Below are 13,636 nucleotides of genomic sequence, written 5' to 3' on the forward strand. Positions count from 1 at the left end.
TCCTAACTCAGAGAATAAGTACAAAGTGTTGGAATGTAATAAAGGGGATGTAACAATATTGATAACTTTTGCAGGCATTTCACTAGCCCTCAGGAGGTTTTGTAGCAAGTCAATAAGTTATGTTGACAAAGCAAAATTCAAAAACTTCTCATCTTTGACAGCTTTGGGGAACCACAAATCTATGTGAGAGCTGCCTCATTCAGGTAAACCACAGCCTGTACAAAATCAGGGTGCCCAGCAGTAACAGACCAAGTCCTTCTACTTGCTGAATTTCCACTTGTGAATATTTATGCTGGTTATTAAGATATAAAAGCAAAGCTGTGACTGGAGGCAGTGTTCTTCTGCCACTGTATTTGCATTTGTCCTAAGCTGCCTGCAAGCTTGGAAAGTTCTGTTCATAGCAGGATGGACACACCTGTGCTTTTGTAGACCTTAAAAGTATACATACATTTAGTTTTAGCTTCTTTTCCTTCTGTTTAACTGACTAAAAATACACTACCTGCGTACTGCTCCCATGTGATGTCTGTGCTGCACTATTTTAGCATTGTCACATTGCAGAGCCAGTACTTCATTAACTTCTCAATAAAACAATCTCCTTTGAACATTCTTGTATATCTCTTCTTTCCTTAATCCTTCATGATTCCCAGGTTGTGCCTAAAGATCACATGCCCACAGTGCAGTTAAAATGTGAAAACATGCCCTCAGGAACTACATGTCACCTTAACCAATTTGATAAGCCACCAGTGGCAAAAACGTGATGAACACACAGACCAGTAAAAGAGACCTGTTTAGCTGAGTTCTGTTGCTATTCCTTTTCAATAACTGGTAAGCAGCATTGCCTCTAAAACCCGTAACAGAGCAAGCTGTCTCACTAGGCAGGTGGAACTCCGTTTAACTCACTTTTCCAATTATACTTTGTGTCGTTTTGCTTTCCAAGGAAAAAAAAAAGATACTTTTGTCTTTATTTTCAGTATTAAAACAAAAAGCCAGAGAAACAAGAGATGCCAGTGTGATAAATGTGGTGGTGGGGAAACCACAGCCCTAATTTCTGAGGCAATTTCCAATTGCGCCGTGACATGTGTTGTCACATATGCCTGATTTTACCAGAGGAAGATCCTCCATTGTAAAAAACAAGTGGCATTTCATCCCATCCCTTTCTACTGAGGCACTGCCTAGATGGTGCAGCAGGTGGGGAAGTGGACAGACCTTTTTGTTCACCCCCCCACTCTCCTCCTATGCCCAAGATCTCACACACGGGCTATAATTAACTGCTTTCTATGCTTCTTCCCTCAGAGTCAGCAATATATCCCAGCTTTGCCAGCAGGCCTCTGGAAGAGCAGGCAGAGCAAGACTGTTGAGAGTCACCAGTGCATGAGCTGAGCCAAGGCTTCCTCCGCTCCCTGTCTGAAGATTCTAACTCCTACCACACAAATAAAAATAAAAGCATGACAATAACCGTGTCAGGGACACACTGGGCTCACCATAAGTGCTGGCCACTGAGCATCAGCCACATGGAAAGAGCATAGGGAGAAAAAGATCAGCTGATATGTTCTCTCCATCCCTGGGAATCAGTGATTAAATGATTAAACTCATTAAATGTCACCAGTAGAGCTATGCTCAAAGAACTGACCTAATCACTTTCAGAGCTATGTATGTTTTTGGCTTCTGCTCTACCTTCCAGCACCTTTTTCCAGGATTTACTCATGCATTTTGTTAAAAGCCACCCCTTTTGTTTGTTTTAACTCTCCCACATGTGATCTACAAAAAAAAAAATAAATAAAGTAAAAGGAGGGGGTTTCTACAGAAGCCATATAAAGGCACAGTCTTCGTCCTAGATGTATTCATGCTTCCAGATGCCTAAAAAAGCAGATCCCGACGAAAAGGGCAAGCGACAACACACCGTGGGTGAAAACAGCCAACACTTTACGTGATTAATGATCTGCAATTCTCAAAGCTGCTTTAAAGTCACCTGCCTGCTGTGCCCGGTCTCCTCTGTGCTGAACTAAGAAAATAGAGTCAACTGCACTACAAGAAAAGAAAAATACCTTTCGTTTCTTGAAGGCTCCTTTGGCACCAGGCACGGCTTCACAAACACGACTGATTGCTTCCCTGAAGAGACAGAAAATAGCTTTATGGCAAATTAATGTGTGGATTTCTTCATTACGCTTCAAATGCACTGGAGAGAACAGCTTCAGACCATATTTCTGCTTACAAGTGAGGATAGTTAGCAGGTCAGTTAGCTTTCTCCTCCAAAAGAAAATGTTTTCTTGTACTATTAAAAAGAGATTTTTCTCACTGTAAATAGAAATATTAGCCTTAATGCCTTCTTCCAAGTCTCATTTTTGTACATTGCTTAACACCTTTTTTAAAAAAAAAAATTGTTTCTTGTAATGTAAGAGTTAGAAAGGATCATTTTTGTCACTACTATACTATGCGTTTTTCCAGTCAGAGCAAAACCACCAGGTTTTAGATAGCATTAGAACCCTAAAACATTCCTGGTAATATGCACGTTGTATATAATACATGTGATGTACAAAATTTTAACTGATATCTGTTCACTACAATCTGAATAATTTATTAGTGGCCTTATTTTTACATTGTAAGCAAGATTAATGCCACCAACATTTTGCTTCAGTTTTGTAATATTGCTTCATTCACCCCATTGCACTTGGGTTGACTGAAAGAAATGCATGTTCAAAAATGATTTGAAGTTACACCCTCTCATAGAAGAGTAACTGCGTACCACAAAAACTCTTGAAATCATACTGCTACAAACAAATCTTGTAGTTACTTTCATGATTTACCAGCTTATTTTCTGAATAGTCAGTCTGGTCCAGGTTTAGAATTTGCTCCCGTGCATGTAGAGACTTTCCTCTGACCACGACAAACAAAGCTATAATAGGCCTGTCCCACTGATACTGCAGAAGAATTCCTCATTTCACAGGAACAAGCAAAGGTGACTCCAAACCTTGTTAAACAACTATTTTTAATATGTATTGAGACTAACAGGACATTATATTTAGAGCACAGACCATGCAAATAACAATACCTTATGCAACAAGCAAATAGAAAACAACAGTATGGGAGACAATGAACTACAAGCTAAAGAACAGTCAAAATAACCAAAACCTTGAAACATCACCTGGATAAAAACATAAAATATGTTAACTTTGTGCCATATGCAGTGTGTTTCAACTACGCATTGGGTGATGGCACAGGATCAACAAATGAATCAGGAGAGAAATTCATATACTTATCAGTATTCAATGTATAATGGCTCAGGAAATGTCACAGATTACACCTGGTTGCAATCAGTAAGTGCTATATAGTTATGCCTTGGGTGCTTTTACCTAGGGCCCAATCCAAAGTTTGAATCACCTGAAAGAATCACATGAATGTATTACGTTTTGGGAGGTGGGTGGTTGTGAGAGTGAACAGGGCTTGAAGCAGGTCTACAGTCCTGCCATTCTGAAAAAGCGTGAGATTTATAGCAAGAATGGTCAAAAAAGCTTTCAGGCATACAATCCTTTCTTCAGGTCTAGAAGAGAGCTTGTTTGTTCCACAGCTTGTTTTTTGGGGATGTTTTTCCCCCCTACCTACATCTGCTTGTCTAATAAAATTGCCTCTCACTACAAACCTCGCCTTGCATATGCACTCAGACCACTATAGCTACAACAGCATTCCATTTCACAGTTCAGTGCTTGTAGTTAGTTCCGACATTCACCACAATGTTTTTTTGATCCCAAGCAAGTGTTTTAGTTAAAGTAGTTACTAACTTTTCTTACAGAGAAAGTAAAAATCAGTTGCTTTAAAGGAGCAGCCCTGATGCATCTTAGAAATAAAAGCACAGCAAGCATCATGCATACTGATCACCATGCTACTGAGACATAGGTTACTCCTGGAAATGTGATCAGGAGAAATGAATATTACTCTTCTCAAATGAAGAATTCACTAAAAATGTTTTTCTTTGGCTCAGGACAAACAATCAGACACCATGTTTTAGAGAGTCATCCCCTTTGGCTACTGAGCTACTTGTGGTTTCCTTACTCTTTCTTCCACAGAACCAAATCCTTTGGAGGCAATGGGGTGAGCAGTCCCAGCCAGTGACAGCCTCCAGCCCACTGCTGTCTTTAAGACTCATGACTCTTGCTTCACCAGGTGTGTCTTAGCTTCCCTGGCGTTTTGGCTCTAAGTTGCTCTCACAGAGACATCACCAACACTTCATCCTCTTTGTCTTCTCCAGTGGTCCAGCTGGTGCATTGAGACACCTGAGAGGTTTTGCCTCTCACAGAACAGGTTTGTATTTCAGAGATATGAACTGTGCTTGAGGGATAAATTCGGATGTAATTTCCTTTCTTTTCCTATTTGCCTCCACCATCTTCTCTCTCTAGTGGCAACATGGAATAAAAGAGGGTTTTTCAAGCCACTGCATCTGACAGAACTTATGTACAATCTTGTTATTTTTCTAGTACAGGGTTGGGATTTGTAGTGGTTTTACTACTACCTCTACTGTCTGCCAGCTCCTTGTAATCAGACATGAAGTGTGTTACTCAATAGATTCATCTGACTCAAAGACCTTGTCAACCAAAACTGCCACTTAGGTGTAGGAGTGGAAACACTGAAAAGGCTTGAGCTTGGGGCAGAAATATGGCAAAGCAGCCTTAGCTACTCCTTTTACACTCTGCCTTTCCTTGCCATGGAAAGGCTGGGCTACATGTCCTCTCACTCAGGAACAAAGTTCTATACATTTTCCAGCTACCTGTCTTCATTTTAGTAAAATAGCTCAGTTTTACTGAACTCAGTGTTCTCAAAGGCTGTGGCCATGCTGTGGCTCTTCAGAGTTTCTGAAACTCTGTGAATACTGAATGTATTCGAGCAATTGCAGAGTTTAATTTAAGAATGCTTTTAGTGAGAATGCTGGGAACTTCAGAAAATACATTCACAGAGCAATTCTGCATAAGCAAGGTCAGAGTGCCCTGGCATCAACCCTTTGCATACCTGCAACAGAGGGCACAGTACTTTTCCTGTGTGGGAGTTTAGAAGTCTAAAAGAGGTATTTTAACAAAACAAGACAAAATAGAACAGCTGAATATCTGCCACTGCACTGATAGGCACTTTTTTCCAAGGACGACCAAGATAGTTAGAGGGAGCACCTGCCCTATGAGGAAAGGCTGAGACAATTGGCATTTTCAGATAGGAAGAGAGAAGGCTTTCGGGTGACCTAAATGCATCCTTCCAGTACCTGAAAGGAGCCTGCAAGAAAGATAAAGGGAAACTTTTTACAGACTTTTTACATGTAGTGATAGGACAAGGGGAAATAGCTTCAAACTGGGAGCAGGTTTAGATTAGATGTTAGAAAGAAATTCTGTGTTGTAAGGATGGTGATGCACTGGCACAGGTTGCCCTGAAAAGCTGTGGATGTCTCATCCCTGGAAGAGTTCAAGACCAGGTTGGACGGGGCTCTGAGCAACATGGTCCAGTGAAAGTCATGAATGGGGGTTAGAACTAGATGATCTGTAAGGTCCCTTCTAACCCCAAAAATTCAATGATTCTATGACAGTTCCCAGATCACTCCATTCAGAACATTCTAGGAGGATGGGGGCAGGGGTGTCTTTACACAGATAGCCTGGTGATGTGGAAAAGTCAGCCTAAAGATTTCTTTCCAACTTGCATGGTCAGGCAGTACAGGGCAGACGTAAGCTTCTTTTTTTTCAGCAAATCAAATTTGCAAACGCCTCAGCAGCACAAAAACCTCAGCCACAAATTGGGCCCAGAAACAGATACTGCTGCTACGTTGAGAGTGCCATCACTTGACCTGTGTGTGTGGAAATGCTTGCCCAAGGAAGGCAGAAGTCCTGAACATATCTGCACGGCTAAAAGTTGCACAGAGTTTGGAAAAGTTGGGTGCAACCACATTTGCTTCCTTTCCAATTAGAAAGTTATTTGACACAGACACACATCACACCTTTCTAAGCCACATCGTGTTTCATTAGTTAGGCTCAGATAAAAACCAGTGTAAAGCCAGGCTGATCTCTTGTAAAATTAGTTACTGCGCTGTCTGCAGCAGGGACCACACGCTGAGTTCCAAATCTGCCCAGAAGTATTTTCTGCTTTGCAGATGGTCATACCATGGAGTCATTTTCTTGGCACGAAACATTTTGTGCATTTTGAATATAATTTCAGCATGCAAGATTATCCAGTAAAAAAATTACCAATATGCATTTTCTGAAACTCACCTATTCTGCTATAAAGTGACTTGACATCTGAGACAGAAAAAAGGACATTTTACATTGCCATTTTGCTCCATTAAAAAGCCTGGTAGCTTTCATAGCTTTAGTGATATTTTACTGTGCTATACAAAGTAGCTGGCTCAGGAAGCTCAAATCTGCTCCTCTGTGGAACACCATCACATGAAAATACTCTCCATTCTTGTGGTTTCAAATATTTTTCTGATTGTGCTGTTTTAGTTGTTGCTGTTCTTAATTAATACAATTTAATTGATTAAAAACCAACTGGAACTCATATTTCAGGGAAATGACAGGCACATACAAACAGCACAGATTTTCTCAACATATTTGGAAAAAGTAAAGCCATGCCAAATAATGAGACAAGAAAATGTGACTTGTCTTTAGTCTGAAATGTTTTGTATCACAATACTTAAAACCATCTAATATTCTCTTAAGATATTTTAGTATCCTGTAGTCCCCAAGGTTACCTTTTCCACCTCCAAAGCTTAGGACTTCACAGGTTAAAAAAAACAGACATCAAAAGGTGGATTTTCTAAATGAAAGCATGACATGATCGGAAGAATTGTACAGAAGACTTACAGTTATTTCTTAACAGTACTATGTTCCTGTCAATTTTAATAACTTCTAAATCATTACCAAGTATTGTACCAGTATTTCCTGAGGAGAAACAAAGTCTGTACTAAATATAAAAATAACTTGCTTCTGAAAAAGAAAAAAAAAAAAAAAACAAGCCAGAGACCAAAAGCACATTTTTAGAAATCTGTTTAATAATTGAAATACTGTTTGTTCTTTTGCAAAACAGGCATAACGAGCATGTGCTGTCTGAAGTAGGACAGGGGACATCCACAAGCTCTGAACACTAAACCACTATATTACTGTTTACAGAACTTTAAGTGCCAACTTGCAGATGTCTGGAAGATGTAAGGCTGAAGAAGCAGCTAAAGAGAAACACGGGCATGGAGAGGAAGGGCAGGCTGACTCTGCCATGAGTTCAGACTACAACGCAGGGAGCACCCCTGTGGGGAATCCCTCCCAGAAGGTGGTGCAGAGACCAAGAGGTGCATTTGTCACACCATCCCGACCGAAGTGAAGCCTGTCTTCATGGGAGGCCTGGGAGAAAAGGTTTGTGGAGCAAGGTGGCACCAGCAGATGTGTCACACAGGCTGATGTGACATCACTGGTAGAGCAAGGAGACAACAATCTTCTCTTTCTTCTTGTCAGCTCCTCGTTTTGTTTCTTCAAATGGAGTTTTTTCACAAGCAGAAAATCTACAAGCAGAAAATGAAAGGAAGCTGGCCAGCTTAATTTTCGTTTTATTGAATAAACTTTATACAGTAAAACTGTTGACTTTGGCAACCGTTAGACATAGAGTACCACATGCCATTAGGTATTTAGCATGCAATCTATCTAGTGATAGTTATCCTTGTGCTCCTGCATCTTCAGTGTGAGACTTCCATTCAGCTCCTAAGAGAAATCAGTGCACTTGTGAAGACTCTTTTGCTTTTACTGACAAAGGGACTTTTTATCCATTGGTATGCTCAATGAGAGCTCTGTTCTCAGCATTTATAGATGACCTAACTTTAAGGAATATTTGGGACTGTACAATTTGTACCTTCTTTTATTACATGCAAGTAAATTTCAGAAACCCAGTTTCATTCACCAGTAACAGAAAAGTCCACCTGATCTTGATGATTTCTTTCAATACAGTAGTTCTGAGCAATAGCCTTATTTAGGAAATGTAGAGTGAAACTTGTTTATCCAGCAGCACACCTTATTTAGGTATATCTCTTAACTCTGCATGCATACATAGCTTTTATGGACGTAAAGCAGGAGTGTATAAAACCTTGGCATTGAATCCACACCTACAAAACCTTTCTCATACACAGCCCTCCATCTGTCACGAATATGGTCAATGACACCTAAAAAACTAAAAAAAACCCAATGTACTTTAAGGTTTAGATCTGTTAAGTAGCTCAATCCTTTAACTTCTTTTGTGACCTTCAGGCTTTTTTCCACTCAGCCTGGTCTCTAGTCATTTATCCTAGTACTGGTCAGAGAGATGGAGACAGAGAAATTAAAACTGTTTTCTGTTGCTGAATCAGGATCATAATAACCTCCAAACTGGGTCCAGCCTCAGGTCATTTACTAAGGTATCTTCTCTATCAAAGAGTAGTGCACAGCACATATTTCGAAGGACGACATAAAACCTTACAAAAGTAAAATGAAAACATTTAGCCTAACAAATATTTTTCTCTAACCCCTAATTGGCTTCATGTCCAAAGAAGGACTTTGGAGACAGATATCTTACAAAAGCTCTTTTTTTTTATTAGATAATTATAGTCCTACTGCTGCCCTTTTGAATTACTGCATAAGATAGATGACATTTTATAAATATGCAAGCTGTGTTTGCCAAAAAGGACCGTCCATTTGTGATTAACAGTATTCTGTGACTGGACATGTCACAGAAATGACATACAAATTCCTTAAGCCATCATTTCTTTGTGTACTTAAGCTGCCAGGTGCAACTAGCAGACCGTGAGAGTGTCTCCAAGTTTCCAGGCAGTCATTAACTTTGTACTGCAATTTGCATTTAAAATATGTTAAGACCACTCTGCCTCAAGTCCTGCTTCTGATTCTGAACCACTAGATTTCTGAAAACCCAGGGTACGACTATCCACATAACTGCTTCCCTGACTTTTTGGCTTTCAACTTTAGACCCTCTCCATCCCCTGAGAGGCTCTTTGTTTTCCTACAAAGGCATGTGAGCTCAACTAATTGGTCTCAGTCCAGCTTTGTATTATCATATATTAGTCAAATTATTCCAAATACTGGGTAACATTTTCCACACTAATACTACTTTGAAAATGAAAGATTCCAGTGTTAGGCATACAAAATCCTATTTATTCTACCCCATTTCTGTGCTAATGACAGCTTAACTAGCAAATGTAAATTATTCTCTAACTATCAGCTGTCATTGCTGCACTCAGTGGTGTGCTGTATGAATTATAAGGATGCCTCCATCCACTTTTGAGAATCTTGTTTCCTGGTGAACCTAGCAGTAGTCAGCACCCCCTGCCTCCCAGAGTTTTGACTCTGAAGTAACTGTGCACATCCCTTCCTGCATACAGCTGTGCATCCAGATGGTTTATGTGTTCTGCCATCCCCTAAGCACCATCCCGTAAGCACTGCCCCACAGCCAGGGTACACACAGCAGAAGGCAGAGGTGAACTGCACTCACCTTCTAAGCAAGACAGTGTGTTAAGGAGGACACTGAGTAAAGAATTCACTGCAGATAACACATTACCTATCCACCTTCAAAAATCACAGGAGGAACATTCTTCCTTTTCAATGTCTTCCACCCTTTCTTTCAGTGATGCTTGCTGACAGTGGATTTCTGCAAAGAATACAGATATAGTTGAAACACCACATCAACTGAGCTTCATTCGTATTGCTTAGCACTGGACTCAAATCCAGCTCTAAAATTTGGATTTCCACCATCTCTCCTCCAAAAGCTTGGGATACTGGCATAAAAGGATTTGCTCTAATAATATTCTTAATAAAGTTCAGGCCACAAATTTGGAGAGGAATCTCTTTCCAGTTGTTCAGCCCAACAAGGCTCATGGAGAGGGCTGGCATCAGAGTTTGGATTTGGGTCCAGCACTGATACGAAGTATTTCAGTCCTCTGATCTACTTGCTATTAAGACAGCATGCAACATAATGTTTTACTCAGCATGGGGAGGTGAGACTTTCTGATGCTGCATGCAGCAAATTGATGGCATTGCATTAAGTGCCAGTGAACATGCACCCTTGTAGCCCAGACTTGGATGTACAACAAAACAGTGCATGCAACATCTAATTCAAACCAGTGCATAACTCACTCATGCATACGACACAGAAGTGAGGACTCATTACACCAGAACAGCTTGAACAATAAGGATGCAAACATATTACATGAACTGCAAACACTGCACATGTTGCAAAAGAGTTTTACCTGATTTTTAATTTTTTTTTTTTTTTTAATAAAAAGCCCAAAGGCACAAAGGGCCTGGCCACAGAAACTTAAGAGGGGCCCCTTTCTGTGAGGACGACGGTAGGTTTCTGATGAACTTTAACCACTTGCCACCTGTGGTTAGCCCAGTAGTCTCATCTGCTAGTTCTCCTGTTGCTCCATTATGTTGAAAATTAAATGCTTTTGTTCGTCTTACTCCCCAGGAAAGTTATCTTGACTTCACATGTGTTACCAGAATTATCACTGGATAATTAATGATGCAACACGTGGATTCAGCTGGCTTCCATTTATCACTGTGTATAACTGCTGACCCTTGTCTTGTGCATCCATTTATTTGCTCAAGAGTTCACATGATGTTACATTCATTACAGAAAAGAATAAATACAATACAAGTGATTATACTACTCTGCTTCTTCTGTTTCTCCTGGAGTGAGAGAATCCTGAGACTTCAAATGTGAATCATAAAGGGGAAAATCTATTATAAATTGTACATAGCTGTTCACTTTTCTCAAATCAGACACAAAATTAAGACAACAATAGCTTTGCAAGACACCACGAAGGTTGTTAAGATCCAGTGAAGTGTAGGACACATGGAAGTGCTTGCTCACTTGCTTTCACATGGAGATAAACATCTCGTTGCAAGTTTTAACATTATAGTTTACAAAAAAGTGAAAAAGCAAAACAAACACAAGTTACGGGCTAGGTACAACAGCATTAGATGGCATGAGTTGATATTTCAAGTGACTGCAATAAGGCAGGAAAGGCCACTGACCAAACTATTTACATTGGGGCTTCAATGCAGTTCCTGAAATTGAAGCCAGAGTTCTTCATTTGTGAGACTGGTCCATGCATACACACTGATGCATATGCTTTCCTAAGGCATTATAACAGCAGGGATGTTCAAAGCCATTGAAGTTATCTGGACAAGCTCTGCTCATTGATTTCTTATCTCTAATTCACCAGATAAGTGGAAATCTTAGCTCAATTTTTAAGTGATTTCTAAATGCTCGCTCAACAATTTAAGTGCCATTTACAAGCACTAATTCATTTAATCACAGAATTGTCTGTGACTGGGACTAACAGTTTGTCTAAAATAATACCCAGATACTTCAGCAGAGCCACAGACTATATGTCTCACCCTCCCAGGACTGAGCCACACAAGTTTTTTGTTCTAGGAGCTTATCCTACTTTGGGATTTGGCTCATCCTCAAGGCAAGCAGAGACATAAAGTGACATGCAATAACTAGAAGACAGAAAGAAGGCAAATGGAGGATTCCTAATGACTGACTTCCTATGTTTGAGCTCAGAATAAAGCAGAAAAAGGGCAAGAAAGCAGGCAGGGACAGATGTGAGGCAGTGCTAGAAGAGGAGTAAGTGCTTTGTACGTGAAAAACACAATGCTTTGTTTATTAGGAAGAGATGCATGCAGACTTCCACACTAAATCAGGTAACTTGACTCATTTTTTTCTGTTTTTAAATTGTATTTAGTAAACACTGCATAATGCCAGAAGTCATATCGGCCCCAGACAGATCACTTTCTGCTATGACTGGTTTTGCAAGGTCTTCGCAAAATAACAGGTCAAACAGGTTAGATGCATGCAGCAGGATCAATTTATGAAGTTCTGGGTCAGAAAGGGATCACAGCTGCTGTGACATCTGTTTCTGCGGCTGCAGGAAAACAGCACAGAGAAATTTACACACAGGAGGCTTCACTGCAGCTACGGATCCGGGTTCCTCAGCCGATGCAGCCACGGCTAACGTTACCAGATCTACAGGCCCGGGCCTCTGCAGGTCACACTGCACCAGAAGCCATCAGGCTACCAGGAGAGTTTTACTGCTGATAGCTGCGGAGAAATCAGCAATGGACATACCTAAAAATAAATGCATGAGGTAGTGGACAGAAATGTAAGTTTCAGGTGCTTTTATTTCATTTGTAATCAAAGGGCTGCACAGACCCTTTGGCACCAGGTGTCTTCTCAAAGAGGGAATTGGTGCATGTAATATCAGAACATCAGCCTTATTAATTCAGTACGCACCTTAGGGTGTGTTAGGTTTCTTAATACCCATGAGGAAGTTAATCAGCACACGTGAATTTTAGTAATTCTTTAATAATACTTTCTTAATAAACAATAGGCTTGTATGAGAAATGCTGTATGACAAAGCATGTGAGTACCAAAAACATAAGACATGACAAGGAGATTTCTAGAGCGAGATTAATTAATGAGATGCAGCCCAAGATGCTAGATCCTGATTCAAAAGTCAACTAAAAACTTCTGCTTTCAGAAGAGTTTTAGAATTAAATGATCAAAATTATGAGTTTTCAGTGTTTTATGATAAACAAAAACCTGTAAATGCAAAATAAAAAGCAAAACAGGAAGATATGACTTCCTCCTTGAAAAAAATATCCTGTGATGTAGACACGATCAGAGGAAGATGGGACAACAAAATGACCACCATGTAGTAAAATATGCTATAACTTCAACAGAAAAAAATATAATTCAAAGTCTGTTTCACAGTAAAAGCCAAGAATAATTTTTTTTTCATATTGAAGGAACTACAAGACAAAGATATTTTGTTTGTGTATACCATACTGCTTCAGATCACCAAATATGCTTAAGTATTAATGGCAGACTTGTGCCTTTAAGCTAGGTAATAAGAAAAGTACAAAACTATTCCAACGAAGACACATAGTGAAGGAAATGGCAGAAAAATAAAGATGAATTCGGTTCACTTTTGGTTATGGAAACCAAACCCAGTAATTATCACAACTGTTTCACGGGCCAGTATCACTGAGCTTCCGAGCAGGAAACACAAATGGACCACCTGCATTGGAACTACAAGTCTGCTTAGACATGGAATAATTTTAAAAGTTCACTGCTGCAAATACATCAGAAACGTACATGATGACGTTTTTTAAAAGCACAGTAGTAAAATTCTCAAACGCCTCCATAGTCCACATCGCCTGAAAAAGAGAATTCTGTCATTTACCTCTCCTTGGGCTTTTATGCTTTTCATCAATGCAGTATCTTGACAAATCAATGTTTGTGGGGACTTATGGGGTCCAACTCAAAGCTGCTGTACGCAAGTATAACTCAAAAGTCAGTGCATATAGACCATACAATCAGCATGCATGCCTAAAACCAAGCAATTTTCCTCATTTGATAAAAGAAACACTTAACTGTTTATGACACGACAAATGGTTTATGATAGACTTATTGGCAACCGTAAGATGCCTCAAAGAGGTGAAATTCAAGGACTGTATCCAGTAGTTTCTTTGGAAAGGACTCCTTCATTATTTCAATTCCAGAAATTGCAAATTGCGGTCTCGAGTTGCTATGAGTGCCTCGTTCCTCTGAAATCACATTCCTCTGAAATCAG

At 39.9% G+C, this 13,636-nt stretch overlaps 1 protein-coding gene across 15 annotated transcripts in view; it reads right to left on the bottom strand.

Annotated features, from left to right (window-relative positions):
* SHC3 (SHC adaptor protein 3) overlaps positions 1 to 13,636 on the bottom strand; it is a 94,346-nt gene that overhangs the window by 26,776 nt on the left and 53,934 nt on the right. For all 15 annotated transcript variants that reach the window (XM_017821217.1, XM_017821213.1, XM_017821220.1 and 12 more), the window contains one exon: positions 2,046 to 2,109. In XM_017821217.1, the coding sequence (XP_017676706.1) occupies positions 2,046 to 2,109 (64 nt within the window). The remainder of the gene's footprint in view (positions 1 to 2,045; positions 2,110 to 13,636) is intronic.

Source organism: Lepidothrix coronata, unplaced genomic scaffold (genome assembly GCF_001604755.1).
Source record: "Lepidothrix coronata isolate B3197 unplaced genomic scaffold, Lepidothrix_coronata-1.0 Scaffold89, whole genome shotgun sequence".
Taxonomy (NCBI): domain Eukaryota; kingdom Metazoa; phylum Chordata; class Aves; order Passeriformes; family Pipridae; genus Lepidothrix; species Lepidothrix coronata.